Source organism: Balaenoptera ricei, chromosome 3 (genome assembly GCF_028023285.1).
Source record: "Balaenoptera ricei isolate mBalRic1 chromosome 3, mBalRic1.hap2, whole genome shotgun sequence".
NCBI classification, from domain to species: Eukaryota; Metazoa; Chordata; class Mammalia; order Artiodactyla; family Balaenopteridae; genus Balaenoptera; species Balaenoptera ricei.
In genome coordinates, this window is record NC_082641.1 from 4892265 (window position 1) to 4917155 (window position 24891).

At 47.6% G+C, this 24891-nt stretch overlaps 1 protein-coding gene across 1 annotated transcript in view; it reads left to right on the forward strand.

Moving 5' to 3' along the window:
- UBE2QL1 (ubiquitin conjugating enzyme E2 Q family like 1) overlaps window positions 1–20984 on the forward strand; it is a 45317-nt gene extending 24333 nt beyond the window's left edge. The window contains exon 2 of the mRNA XM_059916078.1: window positions 19618–20984. Coding sequence (XP_059772061.1) covers window positions 19618–19749 — 132 coding nt within the window. The 3' untranslated portion in view covers window positions 19750–20984. The remainder of the gene's footprint in view (window positions 1–19617) is intronic.
- Window positions 20985–24891: the final 3907 nt, after the last annotated feature.

Consider the following 24891-nt stretch of genomic DNA (forward strand, 5'->3'; position numbering starts at 1 on the left):
CTGCTCACCCACATGCAGTAAAGCCAATCCACTGACACCGGGTTGTGGTGAAGGAAAGCACCGTGTTTTTTCCAAGGCATCCAACATGGGGCCGAGCAAGGAGAATGGGCAGCTCATGCTCAAAAGGCCCGAAGTCCCCATCGGCTTTCAAGGAAGGGTTTTTAAAGACAGTGTTAAGGGTGAGGGTCGAAGGGTGCCTGATCAGCTCATGGACATTTTTTTATTGGTTGGAGGTGAGGTAACCAGCTGGTATTTCGGGAGTCAACATCATCAGCCTTCTGGTTCCAACCAGTCTGGGGTCTACGTGCTTGTGGGCAGCATGCAGTTAATTTCTTCTACCTGGTGGGGACTTCAGTATCTGCAAAACAGCTTAGGGATATGGCTCAGGATGTTATCTATAGCTCTTGAGAAGGAACTAAAGGTCCTTGACTTTGTTTTATGGCTAAACTATTAGTATTTTGTCTTGCTTGACTGTTTTCCTTTGTTTCTGCATTTTTCACTTCTCCGATTAGATTTGTTCTTTGGGACTCGGGGAGGGCCTAGAAGGCTAAAGCTTTTCTATAAACAAGAGGTGGGGCTGGGGGAGAGAAGTCTGTCCCCCAGAGGGCCCTGCAGTGTCCAGCTCGGTTTCAAAAACTTAAAAGTAAGAATCTTCAAAATATTTGATGTATGCTGTTGTTTAATTAGAAATCTAATTCATAAAAACTGCATTATTTAATTTTATTACATTTTAGATGTCTTGAGAATATATTGGTACTCAATTTATATAGTTTTTATTAGGCTTAATATAAAGTCTGTCATTTAAAAAGAGTTCATGTATCTGCAAAACACAGTTTGTATGCATCGTGTGTGCAAACATATCTCTAGGATTTTTTTCTCGAATGCTGTGTCTTTATAGAGGCACCATTGGGCTCTCTGTGGCTAAATCAGTTTTCTTGGCTACATTAATTGTTATTGTGTACAATTATATTGACCAAATAGTTACCCAACTTGATCTTAATAAAGAAAACTAAAGTAACTGGATTTGCCATGGTGTAGTCTTGACCTTGAGATTATGTTGCTAATGATGTATGAATCCGAGGTTCCTTTTGGTCTCACTTCTAAAATTCCCCCAATCTGTGGGGTTTGGTAGCACCTAGGAAGCTGCTGCTTACTGCCTTAGATAATGCGGGAGGAATGTTTAGGAATCCGATGGGGGTCCCAGCTCCAGGCCTGACTCCAGCATTTCTTGATGGGGTGGCCCCATTCCCCACCTGCCAGCACCCACTTCCACCCTTTTTATCACGGAAGGTAATAGTTGCTCTCTCTGCCACACCAAGGAGCGAAGATGCAAATGAGAAAGGTCAGTTGAAAATGATGTAGAAACCATAGCAAGCTTTGTAGGGATTGTCCTCAATTTGTAAAACGGGTTTCGTTTACACAGCATTGTAAAGCAGAAGTAACCCGCAGGTCGATCATAAGTCAACCTGGCAATTCTGTCTCCATTACAACGCCCGCCCTTTGTGCTTTGGCGTGCTCCTTCAGCAGGATGTGTTGCACACGCATCCCTGCGGGTCTGTGGCTGCAGTTCTCAGCACTCACGCGGGTTTTGATAAAAGACAAGCCCCCCGACCCGTCACGGGCAACAGCAGGTTCGTAGGCCATGGAAAAGGACTGGAGGGAGGGAAAGACTTCTTCCTCTGGCTCCAAAGCTCAGGGCCTTCGTACAAAAGAGGAAAATTAATTTGGGGAAAAAATGAAATGGCACAAATATAATCCTGATTGAGATGAGAGGAGGTGGTGGGGCTAGGAAAGGACCTAAGGGTCTGCTATAAATAAATAGTCTGATATAAATAAATAAAATCATCTTTTTTTTTTTTTAAAGGAAACTATGTGTTTTTTTTGTTTGTTTTTGTTTGTTTTTTTAAAATGGGAATTATTTATTTATTTACTTATTGCTGTGTTGGGTTTTCGTTTCTGTGCGAGGGCTTTCTCTAGTTGCGGCAAGTGGGGGCCCCTCTTCATCGCGGTGCGCGGGCCTCTCACTATCGCGGTCTCTCTTGTTGCGGAGCACAGGCTCCAGACGCGCAGGCTCAGCAATTGTGGCTCACGGGCCTAGTTGCTCCGCGGCATGTGGGATCCTCCCAGACCAGGGCTCGAACCCGTATCCCCCACATTGGCAGGCAGATTCTCAACCACTGCGCCACCAGGGAAGCCCAAAATGATCTTTTTTTTTAAAGGGACTGGCACAATTGGGTGTATTGCCTAAAAATTCTATTTAGCATTTAAATACGATTGTGAAATGCTCAATTAAAAATTGGACCAATATCGTGCAAACCTGCTGATAATCTAGGCATATGTGGAGGTGAGCCACTGCAGCAAACCACCCAGTATTTATGTTTCCATCACTGATGGCTGCTTTCTCTAGTACAGCAGAGCACTGAGGGGCAGGGACTCTGGAATCCAACTGTGTGAGTTCAAGTTCCAGCTCCACCACCTACCTGCTGTGTGACCTTGGACAGTTTACCTCCGAGCCTCAGTTTCCTCATCATGATGGCGGGTATAGTGATCTCTTTGTGGTGTGGATTGAGCGAGTTCATACATGTAAATCCCTCAGAGCTGTGACTGGAACAAGTTTTACCTATATTGTATTACAAAGTATGCGTTGTTTGAAGATTCCCAGTGATGTTTATAAAAATCACTGACTGAATTCTTTTCTCTACTCATATTATGATTCTGACTTCATCAAAAGGAAAAGATTCTGTAACAACACCCTTACACAAATACAAGAACTGAAATCAGAACATCCCTAAAGTAATGACCTAAAAGTAATAATAGCCATCCCAGGTGCTTGTAGAAAATCACTTTTTAATTTTTATTAGGTCAACCAAAATCAGCCCCTCAGTTTTCTAAGCTTTTCCGGCAGAGACCAGAAATTTGAATTTAGAACCCACTTCCTTTCTTGATTACAATCTTGAGACTATTTTCTGGGAAGAGAATACCACGTTTTCCAGAAAGATCCCCAGCCCCTTGTTTCTCAACACAGAGCAAGCTACTTCATGCCATATTGTTGGCCTGCCTGTTCTCGCAAACAGAAAAAGCATGTGTTGGGTTTCCTCTGCACCGGGACCAACACCTGTATGACACCAGCAAATACGGATGACAGTATGTAGCCCTGAAATGGTGTGCATGCCTGACTTCTATCCAGGTCTTCATAGCACATGGCTGAATGGGCTCTTCCTACTCCTAGTGCTTTCTTAATTTAACAAGAAAATGATGTAAGGAAGGCAGTGTAGGGAGGTGGGGTGGGGGAAGCCAGGGGAGGCAGGGGCACGATGCAGGGAGCAGTAGACTCCAGCCTTGGACGTGAAATGCTGGCTTGTGATGGATGCTCGCGGGGCAGAAATGCACAGGCTTCCAGCACCCGCCCCAGTTATGGGTGCTGCATTTCACCCCAAGACCCTCCAGAAAGTACGCCTGATGAAACACATGTAGCTGTTCAGATGAAGTGCACTAGGATTCCTGTGTTAGGATAAGGTCTTCACACCCATTGACGTGGCTCGTGGGGAACTGCCTGCTCGGCTATCTGGGGAGTATCTGCAGCCTCGGAGGCAGGGGGTGGGGGAGTGTTGGTGGCGCTCACGCTTCCCTCCGTCCAGCCTCCCTGAGCACTGGCTCTGCCCCCAGCCCCGCCCCTCATTAGCACGGCATTGACAGCCAGTGCACAAGACGGTCAGAGTCCGTTCCGGGGCAAACACACCAGGCGTGGCTCAAGTTTACTACAAAGTGCTTGCTTACTAAATGCTTTCCAGCATGTAGCTGACCACTTTTCCCACGGGGGGAAAGCACCCCATTTTTTTAATTGGAGTATAGTTGATTTACAATGTCATGTTAGTTTCAGGTGTACCGCAAAGTGATTCAGTTACACATATTATTGTTCAGATTCTTTTCCCTTATGGGTTATTACAAAATACTGAGTAGGCTTCCCTGTGCTATACAGTAGGTCCTTGTTGGTTATCTCTTTTATATATAGTATTTGTGTGTGTGTTCATCCCATCCTCCTAATGTATCCCTCCCCCGCTTCCCCTTTGGTAACCGTAAGTTTGTTTCCTATGTCTGTGGGTCTATTTTGAAAAACCCCATTTTAAGACCATGGGGGGTGCTCGGGGGTCAGGGAGCTGCTGTGTAGGCGGAACCTGAGGAAGGATGGGGTGCAGGCCCCCGCTTTGACTCATTATGGGATGGGACGGAAACTTGGGGGCCCCCTGAAGAGGCACAGGTGCATCTCACAAGTGTGCAAAACCCACCCCAAACCTACATCAGTGTGTGCGGACATGCTGAGAAAGGAAAGGAGCCCCGTGAGTGACACGTTCCTGGTGACACTTTTCTGGCTCTTTTCGTTGCTTGGAATAATGTTTCAGGTCACATCCTCCTAGGCTGAGGGAGGGGCTCTGGGTGACATTCCAGACTTTGAGAAACGGTTGACTAGAAAGTTGGCGGGTTTTGTGCAAATTGGGGAAGTGTGAGGTACAAGCTATGCAGTGTAAGATACACTCAGGGGATGTATTGTAGAACACGGGGCATATAGCCAATATTTTGTAATAACTATAAATGGAAAATAACCTTTAAAATGGTATGAACAATAAAAAATTTTTTTTAATTTATGTAGAAATAAAAGGTCAAAGTAAAACTAGGGACGTTAGAGAGCAATTCTTTAATCAGGAAGGCAGTGAGTTGGATCCTAGCAGTGTCCACGCAGAGGCAGCAGCGGCTGGCCTGCGGCACGTGTCCAGCAGGAAGTGACCGGCATCTGGAGGGAAGGGGAGGCTGAGCTGTGGACTCCAGAGACCCCGCACAGGGCATGTGTGAACCGTGACCTGTGGACAGGAGACCAGTCTGTGTGGCTCTTTAGAGACAAACTGCGCGTTCAGGGCTATTGTCCGAGGCTTCATCCACGTCCCATCACAATCATTTCCATCTTTACCCAGTGCTTCAAGAAAGAAAACCAAGCCGACCACAGACCCTGCCCTCTTGTACCCGTCCTACTAGAACCAGGTGAAGGGCAGGAATGAGGCCTCTGCAGTGGGCAGAGCCGAAATTTCACATCTTTCTGAACACCACTGCTTTACTCAAAATCAGTGAAGTAGCAAAGAATAAAGTAATCCACACAGAGTCTTTGTCTTGCTGTGCTTTTTCAGCAAAAACAGACTTTTCTCAAAAGTAATATATATTAGAGAATTTGTGCTCAAATCATAACATTTTCACCTTTGAATTTTTCCTGAAAATACCTCTTGCGACTTCCAGTGATTCCAGAATCTTATTTATTTTTTTAATGTTACAGAATTTCCTTTAGCACTTTGACGTTCCTGCACCAACTGTGTCGTGCGGTGGGAACTTTCTCTGTCATTATGTCACATTGCTCGTGGAAAACATTGATGCTGGGAGATGTCACCGTAAATCGCAAAGACAGACGTGCCTCCTGAAACTAGAAACCATCAAGCCATCCTGAGAGTGAAAGCATATGTTACCTTGGTTGTCTGTGAAAGTCTTGGGTTACTTCTTGATGTAATTTTTCTAGAACAACACAGTTTGGGATTCTTTCATCAGGCTCTTGAAGCTTCTGCTGGCAGGGCCGAGGGCAGAAGGCAGCTGCCCTCTGTTTTGACAGGTTAATTCCCTGAGCCGATTCCTGTCACCTTTCCTAGTGACAGTCTCAGCCTCCTTTATTTCTCTGGACTTCCCACCGCTGGCATGGCCGTAACTACTGTCTGTGCTCACACAGAATTGCTTCTGTCGACGGGAGTGGGTAACGAGAGTGTCCAGGTCACCTGCTTACTGAGCGTCATAAAATCAACAGCAGACCCCCCAGAAGGGCATCGGCTGGAAGCAGATTCTCTCCCCACAGCCCTGCGCACGTGGGGTGAAGCTGCAGGGGTGAGCGGCCCTTGTCAGCATGGCCCCTTTCTCTCGGGAGGGCACGGGGGCACGAGGCGTGGGCAGCGGGTGTCTCCTCCCGCTGGCAGCCGTGAGCTCTGGCCACCGCGGGATAAAGGAAGACCCAGCCTCTCCCACAAAGCCCCCCCACCACCCCAGCCCGTGCACCCCTTCTTGCATCTCCCCCAGGCAGCAGCAGGAAGGATCCGCGTCCCCAGTGCCTGGCCCTTAAATCAAGGCTACGTGGCCGGACAGGGGCAGCCTCGCGTGTCATGGGGCCCCAGTGGGTGGGTGGCCGTAGGTCGGAGTCGGTGGGGTCCCACCCCCAGAACAGGGGGCTGCCGGGAATGGACAGGTGGACTCCAAAGCCAGCGGGGTGCTGGGGGGATGAACCACAATTCTCGTCCTTCTCAAAATGTGTTCCCAGAAGGGAAGACATGGTGCCCTCGGAAGGTTGCCTGTGTAGGACGGAGGGTTGGATTCGGACCTGAGAAGTCCAGTTGGGTAGGAGAACACCACCCATCCCTGTTCACTCGCCGGGCGCAGGGCAGACGTGGAGCTGTCCCAGTAAGAAGGCTGCTAGGTGACCGCGTGCTTGTCAGTGGAGACAGGTGGGGAAGCGTGTCCATGCTGAAGGGCCGCCACCGCGGGGATCGTCCAGCAAGGCCCAGAGGGTGCACTCAGGAGCTTTTCTAGAACGCCACATGCCGGTGGCTGGACTCAGCTCGCAAGTAGAAAATCTGGAAGCGGCGGCTGTGTTGTGGTAAACAGGCACTTCAGCCTTAAGAATGGAACACGCCGTCCTTGGCTCGGCCTGTGGCCAGCAGCTCCCCCTGCGTTCTGCAAACGGAAACCACAGATGGCCGGCGTCCCAGGGAACAGGGCGCGTGGCTGAAGGAGGCCTCGCTGAGCGAGGCCCCCGGGGTTGGGCAGGGGCCCGAGGTCCACACGCCTGTGGCCGGAGGGCCAGGCTCTTGGTGCTGAAGGCAGATTCGGTGCTGAACGGCTCGGGGTTTCCACGGGGGATGGAGGCCCGGAGCTCCACGTTGAAAGGAGTCTGCGGTGCAGAGGGGTAGAGGGGTTCAGTGACCCCGGGGCCCACACCCAGTGAGGGAGGGCCAGGCCGGGCAGCGTTCGTGCAGTGGAGGGTCGGTATCTAGTTCTCTCGCTGACACCTGCGAACCTTCTCCGTGTTCTGAGAGGCGACCTGGCCTTGGGGTTCAGAGCGTGGCCTCTGGTCCTGCGTGGGGCTCCTGTGTGGCTTCGAGCACGTGATTGGCTTGTCTGTGTCTGTCTCCTCATCTATAAATCAGGGTGGACGGTAGCGGAGCCCAGCTGGCGGGGTTCCAGAGAGGGTTTAAGGGGTCTGTTCAAGCCCAATCCTGAGAACACTGTCCAGCACACAGCAAGGACGAGCCACCACCACCGAGACTGCCTTTAAAGAGTACGTCCAGCTGCCACTGCCTGTGTCCCCACACAGCTAGTGGAACCCACTGGGACCCAGCCACTTAAGCAGAATTATTAGCGGAATCTCCAGAAAATATAATTTTGAAATGATTATCTGATACAATTTAAAGTTTTAGCAAAAAGTTCCTTTTCCCCTGCTTGCTTCTTCCAAGAAAATATAATCTGTCTTAAAACAGATTCCATAATTGCTAGAACTTTCTTTAAAGTGTAGAAGAAAGAGATGCTTATGTTTTGCAAGAATCAAAAATATCCATGAGGTATGTCTTTGATGCTGCCGGTGGCTTGAGGATTTTTTAGTGATAATGAAGTTGTCCCTTCGTATCTGCAGAGGATTACATTCCAAGGCACCCATTGGATGCCTGAAACCGCGGGTAGTACCGAACCCATATACTATGTTTTTTCCCATATACTACGTGGAGATGCTGGACAAAGGGATGACTTACATCCCAGGTGAGATGGAGTGGGACAGGCACACTTCATTTTATTGCACTTCATAGATGTGTCTTTTACAAATTCAAGGTTTGTGGCAACCCTGCATCAAGCAAGTCTATCAGTGCCATTTTTTTTCAACAACATTATTTTTTAATTAATGCTGTTTTTAAATGTTTAAATTGTTTTTTAGACATAATGCTATTGCGCACTTAATTATATAGTGTGGTGTAAACATAAGTTTTATACGCACTGGGAAACCAGAACATCTGTGTGATTCACTTTACTGCGATATTCGCTTTATTGCGATGGTCTGGAACCAAACCTGAAATATCTCCAAGATCAGCCTGAGCATGAGATTCCGTCTCGCTATTCAGAACAGTGTGCAATTTAAATCTCATGAATTGTTTATTTCTGGAATTTTCCATTTAATATTTTTGGACCATGGTCAACCGAGGGTAACTGAAATCACACAAGGTGAAACGGTGTCTAAGGGGGACTACTGGGTTAAATAATGTGGTTTCACTTGAATTTCTATTAAATATTAATATTATCCAGGTTATATAAAACTGATGCTGACTTTGTCATCCTGAGAGGTTCACAAAAATCAAAAGGAAATATCTGAGGACATTTATCACCTAATAATTGGGAAGCTATTTTAGAGACTGTCACAGAGAGTCTGTCCTTCCATAAGGTTTCTCAATGGATAATTCTAGAATGTTCCACCAAGGAAACATTCCTTCCTGACTGCAGTGGCTTTGCATCCTGGGGATTATTCTCATCCTTCGCCCAGACGAGCGTCAGTGCCGTGGAAAGCTGGCCTGTGGTCCTGCCGGGGAGGGAGCGCGAGTCTGGCCCGTGGCGCTCATGTGTTTACTCCTTCATGCATTCCCACGGCTGCCGCCCATGAGGCCCGGGCCAAGCCCCGGACAGCTCCCTCACCTGCCCTCACCTGGTGTCTCCAGCAACCCGCACGAGGTCTGTTCCGTGGCAGGCACTTATTAATCTGTGGGAAATACAGGTTGCTCTTTTGGGACTTTCTCATAGCTAAGCTGCACTTTTCCAAAGAACCAGATTTTTTTTTAACACGCAGTGATTGCTAAAAAATAAGGTCGAGAAGAGTTTTTAAAGTTCTGATTTTATTACGAATCAAGCAAGGATCACACTTCTGAGATGACTCTTGCTTCCTGAGGGCTGGACCATGGATGCTCTTCTCACGCTCGCAGGCACCCTTCGTGGGCCGCCGTCTGTGCCCCCCTCCCCAAGGTCCCCTTGCCGAGTCCAGCTGCTAAGCCCTCCACTTCCTGCTTCTCCTCTTGCCTCACCTCCTACCCGCTCCCAAGGGCTCGTATCTTACCCTGGAAACTTGTTTCCTCCAGGGTCAGAACCTGGCTTCCTTCCCTCAACGACAGATCCCACCCAGTCCCGCAGGCGTCGCCCACCCGGCTGCTCTCAGCCCCTTTCCCTCCCCCCGAGTTGCCTCTGTCCTGGGCCAGGCCCTTGCCCATCTTCTCGGGGCGGTGGCAGTAACGCAGCTGGCCCCCACCCCGTACTTGACGGCCACCCACCTCCCAAGTGACCCATCCCAGAGGAAACCCAGACCCTGCGCTCTGTCCCCTCCAGGAGAGATGCAGGTGCTGACCTTTCTGTCAGCCTTACCTCCTACAGTGGGGACAGTTGTGCCCCAAAGGTATATTGAAGCCCGTCCCCTCCCTCCCCCACCTCCCCCCCCCCCCCACCTGTGAACGTGTCCTTATTTGGACACAAGGTCTTTGCAGAAGTAAAGAAGAGATCATCCTGGGTCAGGATGGGCCCTAATGCCATGACCAGTGAGTGTCCTGGTAAGAAGAGGAAGTGTGACACAGAGACAGACGCATAAGGAGAAGGTCACATGACCTGAAGGCAGAGATCGGGGTGATGTGTCCACAAACCCACGGACGCCTGTGATTGACAACAGACCACCAGAAGCCAGGGGGAGGCATGGGACAGATGCTCCCCTAGAGCCTCCCGGATCAGGCCTGCCCACACCTTGGTTTTGGACGTCTGCCCTCCCCACACCTTGGTTTTGGACGTCTGCCCTCCCCACACCTTGGTTTTGGACGTCTGCCCTCCCCACACCTTGGTTTTGGACGTCTGCACTCTGTTACGGCAGCCCCAGGAACTAACCCACCTCCCGTCCCTGCCTGCTCCCTCTCTATCCTCCCGGGAGCACCTGGACACGTACTCCCCGTGCTCCCCCTGGTCTCCCTCCCTGTGTTCTGGATGGATCATTCCACTTGTCCTTGAGTCCAGCTCCCGAACCACCTCCTCCAGGAAGTCTCCCCTGCCTGGCCCCCCAGGCCGGGTTTGGCGCTCCATCTGCACCCCGCACAGCACGCTCCTTGCACAGACTAGAGCAGGCTATCTCAACAGGGGGTGATTCTGCCCCGACCCCCGGGGACACTTGGCGGTATGTGGAGGCATTTGTGGTTATTACATCGGGCACAGGGCTGCTATTGCATGCAGCGGTTAGAGGCCAGAGATGCTGCCAGACCTCCTGCAATGCACAGGACAGCCCCACTACCAGGAATGATCCATCCCCAGATGCCATCCCCAGTGCCCGGGCTGGGACTCTCTGATCTAGAGAACACTCGCTTCTGCGGAGATGTATCGTATGTTTCCCTGCTTGTCTACTCCAGTCCTGGTGGAGAGCACCGTATCACCCACGGCTCTGCCTGCCGCATCACCTCCCTTCTCATAACTGGGCTACAGGTCGTAACATCAGACAGCCTTGTTGGTATCCATGGGAGAAAGTAAGCGTTTAACCTCTTGGGTACAGTCCCTTCCATGTCGACGACTTTGATAGACCCAAGCATGTCTTTAAGGATGGGTCAACCACAAGGGTGACGCCCCTGGATGTGTGTGCAGTGAAAGGTTGTGTCCTGATGGGCAGAGAGTCACAGCTGCCTTCTGGGTGTCCCCAGGGGTTCACTCAGGCATCTTTCCAAAGCACAGCATCACCTGCTGGTGCCCTGCCCGCCTCAGGTGGACGCACGCAGCCCACGATGCACTGTGAGAACATTTCCGCTCAGGAGAAACTGCAGTGCCTTTCTCCAGCAGACGGTGTATCCACGTGTACATGTGCACAAAGCTTTCATCCTGGTCCCTGAATGGAGGATCCTGGCCTTTTCCACCTAAAACCAGCCAAGAGTGGCTCCATTCTGTCTACCTGGCAGTGCGGCCGCTCGTGCTCCTCACCACAAGTGCCCTGTCCCCAGCATCCTTTGTTCCTATGGAATGTTCTAGTGGTCTGTCTTGAAACTTGCTTTTCTCACAGCCTTTATGTGTGTGACTATGAATTAGTGCCCAATGTCAGAATTATAAAACAGACATTGTGTCCTCAAGGTGTAACTTCCAGAAAGATAAACTTAGCTTTTTGTTTCTGAGGTGAATATTTTGAGTTGACGATTTCTAGAATCTGCCTTACAGTCTTTTTTTGTGATTTATATTATAAAAATAAGGCCTTTAATATATAGTAGAATCCTTACAACATTTTGTAACGAGGATATAGAAGTTTGATTTTTTTAATTGTAGTTGAGGTACAATATTATATGTTACGGGTGGTCATTATAGTGATTCACAATTTTAAAGGTTATACTCCATTTATAGTTATTATAAAATACTGGCTATATTCCCTGCATTGTACAATATATCCTTGTAGCTTATTTTATGCATAATAATTTGTGTCTCTTAAACCCCTACCCCTCTCTTGCCCTTCCCCCACACAGTGATAACCACTAGTTTGTTCTCTATATCTGTCTCTGTTCCTTTTTCGTTATATTCACTAGTTTGTCTTATTTTTTAGATCATACAGTGTTTATCTTTCTCAGTCTGACTTATTTCATTTATCACGATGCTCTCCGAGTACATCCACATTGCTGCAAATGGCAATATTTCATTCTTCTTTATGGCTGAGTAGTATTCCATTGTATAAATATACCACATCTTCTTTATCCATTCACCTGTTGATGGACACTTAGGTTGCTTCCGTATCTTAGCAATTGTAAATAATGCTGCTATGAACATTTGGGGTGCATATATGTTTTTGAATTAAAGTTTTGGGGTTTTTTTCAGATATACACCCAGGAGTGGATTTGCTGGGTCGTATGGTAGTTCTATTTTTAGTTTTTTGTATCTCACAAAAGATCTTATCAACAAAATCTGGGGGACTTCCCTGGCAGTCCAGTGGTTAAGACTTCACCTTCCAATGCAGCGGGTGCGGGTTCGATCCCTGGTCGGGAAGCCTAGATCCCACAAGCCTTGTGGCCAAAAAACCAAAACGTAACACAGAAGCAATATTGTAACAAATTCAATAAAGACTTTAAAAGTTGTGCACATCAAAAAAAAAAAAATCTTAAAAAAAAAACAAGATCTGGAACTAAATTACAAATAGTTAGAGTGGGGTGAGGGGATGGCGTTAAATAAGTTTGCTATAGGATGTCGAAATAATGGAAGCAAATAGAAGCATGAGCTTCTGCTTAAAACCCAAGGAGGGCACAGGGACCTGAACGCCCAGCAGAGGGATGGGACGCAGGGAAGGGCTGAGCCTCTGTGGCTTTGGACACACTGATTGCCTGGGGGGAGCCCGCCAAGCCCCTCCCACCCCCACTAGCAAAGCCCTTTCCCTGGCGGGCTCTGTGCCTCCTGCAAGACAGGCCATGACGCATCTCTCCCTGGTCCTTCGACCTCGAGGGGCCTCCGGTCATCACCCGGTGGTCTGGAGGAGGCAGCTGTGCTTGGGGGGGATTAAGCTGACCAGTGGAAGCCCACTTTCCTGACCAGCCCTGATGATCAAGCCCAAGTAGAGCGTTGTCTGTGGGAGTTTAATGAGATACTACGTGTGAAAGTGGCCACACCACTGCAGCACTTCAGCAGACGTGACCGGACGTGGACCAGATGCCATTGCACTTGTGGACAGAGGCCACGTGGGGATTCAGGGCGTTTCACGTCGGAACCTGACACCAGCTCGTTAGCCGCTCAGTTGGCCTGATGGCCTGTCCCCACCGTGTCATTCTGCCCCCTCCCCTTCCTGCTCTTTCAACACCCTCTGCTTCTCCTTCCCCACCTTGGCTGGTGCTGGGTGGGACCCCTGATGGGCAGCAGGTCTCCCCCCTGTAAACTCACCGTCCTCCTAATCGACGTAGGAGGCCTGGTGTTTCCCTCGGGAAGGTTACTCTTGGGTTCCAGTCACCGCAAGGACCCTCACATCTCTCCCAACACTACAGTCACGCACACAAACACACACACACGTGTGCACATCCAAACGCACATGCGAATGCTCATGTACATACAAACACACACATGCAAGTGTGCACTGGTATGCGCACACCTGAACATGCATGCACGCAAGCACATACACACATACACACATTCTCAGACCCATGGTAAGGGCTGCAGAGTCACATCAATGCATTTCCACCCGCCACTGCTTCTCTTTGATGCTCCATTGGAGAGGTCCAGCAGGAGTCCCTCCCTCACTGGTCAGTGGCTTCAGAGTCGTTGTTTTGATTTGGGAAAGCGTTTCTGTGAAGTAGTCTCATCCGTTGTGGAGTTTTATCTGTCCTTCAGAACTTGTAAGTTGATCTACTTTGAACAGCAGACCTTAAAAGAGAAGCGAAATCACTGCTGTCTCTCCGGGCAGACCTCCTTTCAGAGATGCTTGTTCCTGTGCTTTCCTCAAGCCGAGCGTGTGACCCAGCTGAGCTTCCCCTCCACAGGCAGCGTCCTGGAGGGGGTCCACACTGAGCACAGCACAGGCCTGAAACCGGCGTCGGAGGGGTAAGGGTGCGTGAGTGCTTTTAGACTAAAAATTACACTTTCCAAGACTTTAAAAACAAGTAGCAGCCGCTCTATAATTCAGCCCAGGAAATGAGTGAGGAGCATCAAAATTTTACATGAGGAGTCTGGAAATTCTAACTAGTTTTAAAGGAGCAGAAGCCTGTAATTCACGGGCAAGTGAAACACAAAAATGTCATGAAAGTATGTTTGCAAAGGAAAAAAACAGTAAGAAGGACAATCTAACCAAGTGACAAATAATGAATATGTTTATGTCAACAAGTTAAAATGACATTATCAAAAAGGCTGAGAAATTAGCCCTACAAATGCAAAGTACTGGATTTGCCTGAAGATTTTTGTGACCAAATAAGCCAAGTCACAATATCCGCACGAAAGACAGAGAATTCTGTGTGTTTTTTTTTTCCAAGAGGGCAGAATGAAACTAACTTTGCCAAAGAATAAGGATGAGATCCTCTGTGATAATTTTAAAAATAAAAATCCACATTTATTGTGTTCATCCTGTCCCTGGCACTGTGCCAAACATCTTATACGTTTTAACATATTAAATCCCTATAAAAATTCAGTGTCATATAATACTGTGACTATGCTTATTTTACAGATGAGGAAGTTGAGATTCAGAGAGGTTAAGTAACTCACCTAGGGTCACACAGCCAGGAAGTGTTGGAGCAGGGATTTGAAGTCAGGTCTATTGAATTCTGTACACTCACCCAACACACAGACACACAGACACACACACACACACACACACACACTGTGCCCTAGCTTCACCAAGTGTCTGCCCATCCTTCTCTGAATACAGCTGCATATTTCAACCACCACTTTTGGACCCCTTATCTTCACCCACCATGACCTGATAAACATTTACTACCCGTATTTCAAGGCTCAGTTCAAGTGTCTTCAAATGGGGAAATCTTTCTGACCACACAGACAACAAACACTACCCCTTCTTTTTCCTCTCCCGCAAGGTAGAATCCATCCTCCCCTCTGAGCTGTAAGTTCCATGAGGACCAAACTCGTTTCCAGTTTAGAAAGCCCTGCAGTCCCAGTAACCAGCACAGTTCCTAACCCGGGGAGGACTTGTAGCGGTGAATAGAGATGGACTATCTCCTCCTTGCTCTGGGCCGTCTTGATTCCATTCACCAGTGGCTCTCATTCAGGAGTGATTTTGTCTCTGAGGGGACATTTGGCGATGTCTGGAGACAGTTTGGATGTCATAGCTCAGGAGGTGCTGCTGGCATCTAGTGGGCGGAGGCCACGGATGCTGCTGAACATCCTGTGGTGCACAGAACACCCCACAACAAAGAATTATCCAGCCCACGCTGTCAACAGTGCTGGGGCTGAGAAACCCCAACGTACCCCTGCTGTCTCAGCAGCAACAACACCCCCGATTCTCTCCCCATAATGATTCTAAGGCCCTATAGGCAGGGGCCAGGATCACTTTGTCTTTCTAAACCCAGCACCCAACATACTGAGTGAATGAATGAATGAATGAATGAACAAGAGGTGAAGAAGTGACAGAGCCAGACTGAAATTCAATGTGCACAACAGGGTAATGAAAGCCACGTAAGACCAGGTGGCCTGTCCGAGGACCTGAGTCTGGGGTCGCTTGTTAGCTGTGTGGAAATGTTTTCATGTTGATCATTGTGATTGGCCCCCCAAAAAGCTATAAGCAAAAAAAAAAAAAAGGTCAAACCAAAGCACCAACTAATGATTTTGTTTGACAGATGCAGCCCCAGAGAACTGTGTTATCATTAGAATTGCTTGGCATCAATATTATGGAGAGATTTTGAGATTTTTAAGATTTGTTAGGTCAGAATCCTATGGTTGCACTTAACCCTACGTTTACAATCTGGAACAAGACAGATTGATTGTAATCAGGAGAGAGAGTTTACTTTTCTAACCTCTTAATGCTTGCACAGAGCTATCACAGTGGGCTAAGTAAACTGTCACATCAGGTCCTTTGGCATTAAATACAAGTAGAGGTATTTTAGGGAAAACAAGAGTTATTTGAAGGAAAATCTCCAGAAAAGACTCTCTATTAGTTACATGGAAATAGATGAGAGAAATATCAATGTTAGGAAAATAAGAAAAACTGTTCTTAGTTTTGGTTGTACGCACCTTAAAATTCTCAAAATGTTTTCAAATTCAATATCTTATCTGACATTCATAATGATGCTGTAAAGTGGGTTTTGTCCCTGATTTATAGAGGAAAATACAGAGGGTCAGAGGAGTTAGGCTGAAGGTTTCCCCGAAATCCAGACTCTAGGAGACTGTACCCTGGAAGGAAGAATGGGAGCTGCAACATCACTAATTATTAGAGAAAAGCAAATCAAAACTACAATGAGGCATCACCTCACACCAGTCAGAATTTCCATCATCAAAAAGTCTACAAATCATAAATGCTGGAAAGGATGTGGAGAAAAGGAAACCCTCCTACACAGCTGGTGGGAATGTAAATTGGTACAGCCACTATGGAGAACAGTATGGACGTTGCTTAAAAAGCTAAAAATAGAGCTACTCTATAATCCAGCAATCCCACTCCTGGGCAGATATGCAGAGAAAACACCAATTCAAAAACGTACATGCACCCCAATGTTCATAGCAGCTCTATTTACAAAAGCCAAAACATGGAAGCAACCTAAGTGTCCATCAACAGACAAATGTATAAAGAAGATGTGAGATAGATAGATAGATAGATAGATATAGATATATATATGCAATGGAGTATTACTCAGCCATAAAAAGAATGAAATATTGCCATTTGCAGCAACATGGATGGACCTAGAGATTATCATTCTAAGTGAAGTAAGTCAGACAGAGAAAGACAAATATCATCTGATATCACTTATATATGTGGAATCTAAAAAAATGATACAAATGAACTTACTTCCAAAACAGAAACAGACACACAGACATAGAAAACAAACTTATGGTTACCAAAGGGGAAAGGCAGGGGAGGGATAAATAAAGAGTATGGGATTAACAAATACACACTACTATACATAAAATAGATAATCAACAAAGACGTACTGTACAGCACAGGGATCTATATTCAGTATCTTGTAATAACCTATAATGGAAAAGAATATATATATAATACACATATTCTGGGAATATATATATATATATATATATAACTGAATCACTTTGCTGTACACCTGAAACTAACACAACATTGTAAATCAACTATACTTCAATTAAAAAAATAAAGAAGTTCCCTCGTGACCTAGTGGTTAGGATTTGGCACTTTCACTGCCGAGGCCAGGGTTCAATCCCTGGTCAGGGAACTGAGATCCCGCAAGCTGCATGGCGTGGCCAAAAAAACAAAAAAGAAAAAGAAAAAAAAAGAATGGGAGTTGGTTCAACGTGAGAATGGCCCTGGCCCATCAGAGGCCCTGGGTGGACAGAGTGACCCTCCCCTTCTTGGTGCAGTGGGCACCTCAAGGGCATTTCAGCAAGAATAGCTCAGCCGCCCCGGTTTTCGAGCCCAGTGTGTCGCTGGGTGATGCTTAAACAGCCCATCAGAGGAGGACAGGTGATCTATGGAAAGATATTTGTTAGCTGCAAACTAGGGCGTAAGACAGGGGGCGAGAGGGGAGTGCTTTGTGGCCAGCTGAGTGCAGTGAAGATGTTAAGACCTCCGAGTGCCACACAGGGTCTCTGTCTCCCGGCTGCTGAATTGACCAAGTGCTGGTGCTTTATGTTCATAATTCTTCTCGGGAAGAAGAGGCAACAAAGACTGGTCTGTTCATTTGGGGGTTTATCTGTTGTCTTTTGTAACAACTGACACTTTCACAAAGAATTAGCAAAGTATATGTTCATGCCAAGAGCGTTGGAATATTCCAAGATTATTGTGAGCTTGTATTTGTCTGGCTGCTTTTAGTTCAGAATTCTCAAGTCATACCATAAATTTTCAGTATTATAGAAAAGAATGATAGAGATGGTTAGAATTTGCATTTTATACAGAACAATAGCCCTTGATACTTGCTCCCACTTATGTAAAAACGGATGCCGACATTCCTGCAAAGATGCATTTGCCTGTGTTTAATGAAATAACGTTGGACTTTGATCTTGACCCACATGATGATGATTATAAATGCATTAGCTTTTCATAGTCTCTTTTTATAAGTGTAACTACACCACATAAGCAAAGCAGGAGAGACAGGGGGAAGTTTCTGTAAGTCAATAAATGGTGGTTTCCTGTCTTCTTTTCCAGTTTTCCTTCACCCTTTAGCAGCGCATTTCTTGTGCACCAAGCAGCTAATTAGAAGAGGTGGTCTTGCCCTTGATCGGCGGATGGAAAAGCTCAGCCAGAGTGATGTCCAGAGCAGCCAGAGCAAAGCAGTAGCTCTGGGTTTCTGAGTCGCCCCCCCCCCGCCACCCCGCCAACTGGGCTTTGCTCTGAGTCTCCACTGTTGAAAAGACAAATGTTAAAAAGGAACCATAAGCTCTGAATTTAGATATGTGAAACAGCCTCCCATTCCCAGTTTGTAGGGATCCGGTGCCATTTTCCCCGTGAATGAAGACGTCTTCCCAGGGGAGTTATGGGTGGGTTATCAGAGAGACCTAAGATGGGAGGACCTTGGTCCCCAAGCCACACACACCGGGATGGCTGCTGCCCTCAGTTCCTGTGCAAGGGAACAGGTATGCGGTGTAGCCCAGCCAGGCCCTGGGGGTGAGGTCCAGGTCCCGTTCAGGTCCCCTTACACAGATGGCACACGCCCGCAGTGTGCTGCAACAAAAATATTACATGCCGAGGGCCTGTCCGGAGAGCATTGTTAGCGAAGGTTCATAAACAACAGGAGACTGCTGAGAACGGTGTGCACGCATTTGCTAGTGGGTGAAACTCAGGGTGTTTCCATCCCGCCCACAAAACACGTGCGTGGGACGCTCGGGAAGACAAGCAGATCTTCCAGGACGGGCGAAGGGGAGTCAAGTGCGAGGAATCGTAGCTGAGAGGCTGAGAGAGCGTGTCCGTTGATGGGCCGCGAGGGGGCGTCGTGGGGAGCGGCTGAGCCGGGAGCAGTGAGAGTGGTGCCGACTCATCTGATGGAGGGTCCAGCCCCGCCCACCTCCTCGTGGTCCTCTGTCTGCCCGTTCCCTCTGAGGCCGAGTGAGCCTCATTCCCCAGGGCTCCCTGGAGGGGTGGTGATGGCCTGAGACACGGCCACCTCGGCGGTGTCTGCTGGTCCCTTCTCGCTCATGGTCTAGAGCCTGCGTCCATCCTGAGCTGAAGCAGACCCTCTGGTCACTGCAGACCCAAAGGCTCCGTCCTTCAGACCAGAGCACCCCTGGTCACTGCGAGGGGCGTGGACCTCTCCCGGCACCAGCCCCCCCACCACCGGCGATCGTGTGAGGAAGCACTGGCCTCCCCTGGAACCCTCGCTGGGGACTCGAGGACAGGCTTCCGCCTCCGTGTAAATGGCCCTACCATCTTCTCAGGAACTGGTTCCCTCATGGCACGAATTACAAGAAAGTCACTCATCGCTGCTGAGCTTGAACATAAAAAGTTGGAGTTTTAAAGTGTGTGCATGAATCTATAAATATACACATCTATACATAAACATGTGTCTCTAAGTTATCATTAAAGGCATTCTGTGGTGGGAGGGAAGGGAAGTTAGAACAGCATTTTGCCTCCGGGATGACGGGCTCCGTTTTGCATCGATGCTCCTTTGATAAAGCTGGTCCTCCCAGCTTGGGCGCGGGACCTGGAGCAGTGGCCGCCTTCCAGCATCCTGGGATTAGCTCGTTCCAAGGACGCCAGCAGCCCGCGTGTCTCTCTCTCCCCAAAAAGCTTGCCCGCCACTGGACTCCTCCATCCATTTGGTAACAAAGCTGTGATGTTCCGTATCTCTCCTTTCATCACACTGGTTCAGACATCAGAAATCCCCGCCACTTTGTGTGTTCTTAACGCGGGTGGGAATCGGGATTGCTGACGGGTCCTAACCCGGTTTATCTTTTCCTCTCATTCAGGGGCGGATCTGCAGGAAAGCGGGCAAATCAAAAAAGTCCTTCAGTCGCAAGGAAGCCGAAGCTACCTTTAAGAGTTTGGTGAAGACTCATGAAAAATACGGCTGGGTCACCCCGCCCGTCTCTGATGGCTGATGTTTGCAACGTGCATTAGACGCTTAAGCCGCCTCTGCACACACACGGATACCCGACATCTCCTCCTCCACGCTGAGCATCCTTCATCCTTTTTCACTCCAGCCGGAACTGAATCCTGAATGCCAAGGAGACGTTTAAGTTATTTATGACCAGATGTGTTTACAGAGAGAAAGAGGGAGCCAACGCTCTTCGGGATTAGGTTTCGATTATAAATGAATGATCATCTCTAAGTCACTTTAGAACAAGCGTCAAGATGGTGACATTCCCCAGCCCTCCTGCCCCTCCGCCCGCCCCATCACTTTGGCCCTTAGCTTCTTTCCATGACAGCACCTCCGAAGAGCAGGCAGGAGACTCAGTGCCCCACGCTCGACCCGTTTACATGTAAAAGGCGCCGTTCGTAGGTAACAGGGACGCCCTGCATCACCAGTACCTGTCTGCTGTGCTCTGTATCTCTGTTTCTCTCCCTGGCAGGTCAACATAACTTGAAGACCTGTCTTCCTGTGGCCCCATGTCATGACATGTAGACCTCATTTGTGCTATGACCTTTGGCTCATGACAACAAAAATTTAACATCGCCAGGTTCTAGTGATTTAAAACAACAACTGCCCACTTGGTTAAACCGTGCTCCCAACGCTGATTTTGCAGCGTGTGTGTGTGTGTGTGTGTGTTGTCCACAGCTCAGCCCGTGCCCGTGGGTGAAGCGGGGCGTGTTGTGGCCATGATGGGGCACACACGGTGCAGACGCCAGGGGCGCCCTCCCTGGGGCTCAGAGCAACGGTGGTGAGATGCGGACAGTCTCTGCCGATATCCTGAGATGCTCCTACGACATTTGTGTTCCTGTCTTCTCTCTGCTGGTCAACCCACCACCAAAAGCAAAAGACAATGTCCCATTCACTGAAGTCACCTTACTCATTTTCTCCTGTGTGCTCGTGACAGGGAATGCCAGAACTGCCAAAGGAGACCCAGTGACCGTACGATGATTTGCATGGCCCAGTAGTCACTTGTGTGTCCCCGAGGCTGGGATGCGTGAGCACCCTTGCTAGGATATAAACTTCTGTTATTTAACTCCCCACAATTTCATTTTTCTCTTCTGTTAAGTTACTTAGAACTTTCTAAGAAACACCATGAATTGAGGAAACACTGTTTATAATAATATGCGGAAAGAGGTTAAAATGTTCATTCCAAGTGGAAAAATCTTATTGGACACATTTTAAATAAAATCATGCATACCTGAATCCAGTCATTGTGGGCTATCCTTCCATTTAAAATATTTAATCTATTTTCAAAATTTAATATTTCAAATACTACAAATACCACGACAGCATTCTGCAACAAGGTGCAGGAAAAGAGTCTTAGGAACCCATGGTCTTTGCAAAAATCCAGTGGATTAAAATCTCCCCCAGAAGCAACCAGAGAGACAATTAGAAACTAACTGGAAGCATTAAGGGAATGATTTGGCCAAACTTGGATGTTGCCAATTGTATTTTGCCACTATGAAGGAAGGGGAATTTTCTTTGCTGATTATATTAAATTCTTCAGGCAGTTTTGGGTATTCAGAGACCTGTTCACTCACCCAGGTGATCAGAGATCTGAGACACCACGCCTCAAAGGACGGGGGTCAGCTCCTTCCAGCAGGTTTGGTCATTCCCCTAAATCTACCCTTTATTGCTACTTTTATTTTTTTTACAACGTTCTGATGTGCCCCAGATACACATGCAGTTCTGTGCATGCAGCCAAAATGCTTGACCTCCTGCTCAAGTTCCCTGTGAGTAATAATAGTCATGAAATTTGATGACAATGAACTTAAATTGTCCATTCACCTGATCCTCCACAGCGGAATTCTCCATCCTGGAAACCTGACGTTTAACCCATGGTCTTTGGGCCCCTGGGCTCCTGGTTGTAATGGAATTACACGGTGGATGTTGAAGATCTAGGGCAGAAACACCGGCTCGGCAGAGCACCTGAGTTTCTTTCTTTCCAGATAGTTTCCTCTTCCAAATTTTAAAATAAAAACAACTTTCTTTTAGAAATGTATGTATATATTTGGACATATGTCTGTATATCCAAAGCTGGGTCACTTCAGTGCTGCTTATTAGCTGATTGAAGAGCTTGGCCAAGAGTTGGTTCAGGTGTAGCCAGGAGGTGACTTATAACCTAAGGGTGGGAGAGATTACTGCCAACAGCAAGGGGAAGGGAGACCGTTGGCTCAATTCCAACCTCTCTGTACACCCTAAACTTGACTTTTTTTCCATGGCATTTCCAATAGGTTTTTTAGAAACTGGAAGTTATAGAAAAAATACTCTAGTAGAAGAAATATTATTTTTCACTGAAATTGGTAAGACTTTCTTATTTTAAAAGCAGCAGAGAATAATTTAAAATTCAACTACTGCTTTGACTCTTAGTCTGAAGCAAGAACTCCCTTTCTGGGGGCTGGAGAAAAACATGGCAGTGTTGGCCAAACAGCAGAGCCCGCTGGCCATGGAAGTTTCCCGATGACCCCGCATGTGGGTCCTGCTGGGCTCACATTCCCACACAGGCCAAGAAATCCATCCCTCTCCAGGCCAACAGCAGGGGAGTAATTGGACGGGCCTGCAGATGTCCACGGCCCACCAGCTCCACACGCCCGCTTATGGACAGGAACTTGAATCCAGCCAGTGGCCACAGAACCAAGGGAAGGGAAAAGTACAGACTCACAGGTGCCTCCTTTCCATTCAGCGGTTTTCCTGGACTGACTGCCCTTGCTCCTGGGTGTGCCCTCCACAGCGGGCCAAGGGCTGTGCGTGGGACTGCACGTGGCTCATCGGCTCCATGAAGATCAAGAATTACTTCCGCTTAGGAAGTTCTCCGTGAGCAGTAAGGTTCCACACTCACACACACACACACACACACACACACACACACACAGTGCCTGGAAGACTCACAATACCTAAAATTCATTACTCAAAACCAAAGTAGGCCTCAATTTTTCAGCCCCCAAATTTACTCCATTTTTCACAATTCAGCCTTATCTCATGAGAGGAAAATCCGTGGCCTCGTGAGAAAGACGCGGTATAGAAAGACAAATGCCCACAGTGTCTGTGTGATACTGGCAAGTCACGTCACCTGCTTGAGCCTCAGTTTCCTCGGCCGTAAACTCCTACCAGGTTGGCATGAGAATTAACTTAAACAATGAGGGAAAGTGCTTGGGAACCAAATATTGTCATATGAACTTTATGTGTCATTTTTATAGTATGGGGAAATTATAATAACAACAGGATTTCACTAGAACATACTTGGATAAAGACTCAGATTGAGCAATTACAATGGTTCAAATACAATTATCTTGTAACCCTACACTGGCTTTCTGTCCCCAATCCCTTACTTTAAGTCAATCAACCAAACTTAATGAGCATCTCTCTACCCACTCAGATACAGGGAATGTAGAAGTTAAAGACATGGCTCCTTCCTGGAGAAACTCATAAGACAAGAATAACACACAGACAGCTCAATGCTAAATTGCGTTGCAGCAGTTGTCGACGTGGTGCAAGGCCAGAGGCTCCCTGACTGATAACCAGGGAAGATTTCAGAGTGAGTCAGGTTTGAGCTATGGCTGGGGGAGCGGGAAGGACAGGAGTCGGACACGGTCTCCATCCACACTGGCTCTGGAGGGGGGAACTGGGCAGCCACTTGTCACTTCTCCCATGCAGGGACCCTGTCTGCAGATCTGATTTCAGGAGGCAGGACAGAGTCCAACCCCACAGCCTAACATGGCTTGTGGAGCTGGCCCCTTCCCTAAGAATTGGATTTTCCGTGTTTTATCTGAACCCTCCTAAGAGCATGCAGAATTTTCATGGAATTTTCTTTCTAGAGAAGCAGGGCTGCTTCCCAACTGCAGTGAGGGCAGACCCACTGAATCTAGGAGACATTTAGTCTAACTTCATACACCCTACAGTGGAGGCCATAAACCCAGAGAGGTTGAGTGGCTTTTCCAAAGTCAACTGGAGAGGTGAAGATAAGCCCACTGTCTGGGTGGTGCTTTCTGGTCCTCCCTGATGCTTCCTATGGACCATTTGGCAATTCACATGGACCACATCCAAGCGCACACCTTTTAGCCCACTGTTGGGTCAGAAGATCCACAGATCTTCCAAGCTGGCTGGGAATCACCCAAAGTCATCCACTCTGCATTGAAAGCAACTTGGTGCAAAGGGCAGTTTCCACTCCCTACTGTTTTGGGAAGCCATGGCGAGGGGCTTAGAGCTCAGTCCATGTGGCCACGATCAATACTTTTTTTTCCCTCCAAAGACATTAAAATAATGTACAGCTTCATTCCTTAACTTTATGCTATGATGCTATATTCTATCTTATCTGTCTGATTTTTGCAGCCTCCAGTTTACATAGTATTGAATATCACTCAATGCCAGGGCCCATCTGACCTGCAGTATGTGACCAACGAACTGGGAGAGCCAAACACTGTTGTCATAGGTAAGGAAATAAGCAATGCTAGCTCTGTTCCAGAAGAAACACAGGAGCAAAGTGTGCTGGCCAAAGAGACATAATCAAGGCAGAGTATTTGAAAAAAGTGTAGATCCAAAAGTAACCCAGATTTTATCACAAGGTCATAATAGTGCTAAACAAATAGTAGAGTGGACCTTGAGGAGTCTGGTTCCAAGGTCATCCTCTTGGGTCATGAAGGCAGTATGCGGTGAGAAAATAAATACCTGTACTCCTTCTCACTGCAGATTCACCCTGTTTGTCCTGCAGAGTTAAAACAAGGAGGTGCTTCCCCATTTCTTCTATGGGAGGTAAATTGGCTGTCCTGCTTTGTAGACATGCAATCACTTTGTATCTCTAGATCTTGGGCAATCACTTGTGATGACACTAACTGAGCTAAAATAGAACCGTTGTAAACTGCTATGCTTGGTTTCACTTCCTGCTTGTCTCTTTTACCGAAGTGATTTTTTTCATGAACGTTGTCGCCATTTTGACCATGGTAGGATGCTAATCTACATGCCGTAGGCTACTGGAAACTTTCAAACTATCACCACAGTTGTCCTAGTCTGTGATGCTCAAAAGGGTGGGTGGAATTGCATGTGCCGTAAAATAAATAGGAAAGAAATATTGACTATTGAAAGGAGGTGAATGCACGGGTCAAATAATCTAGAG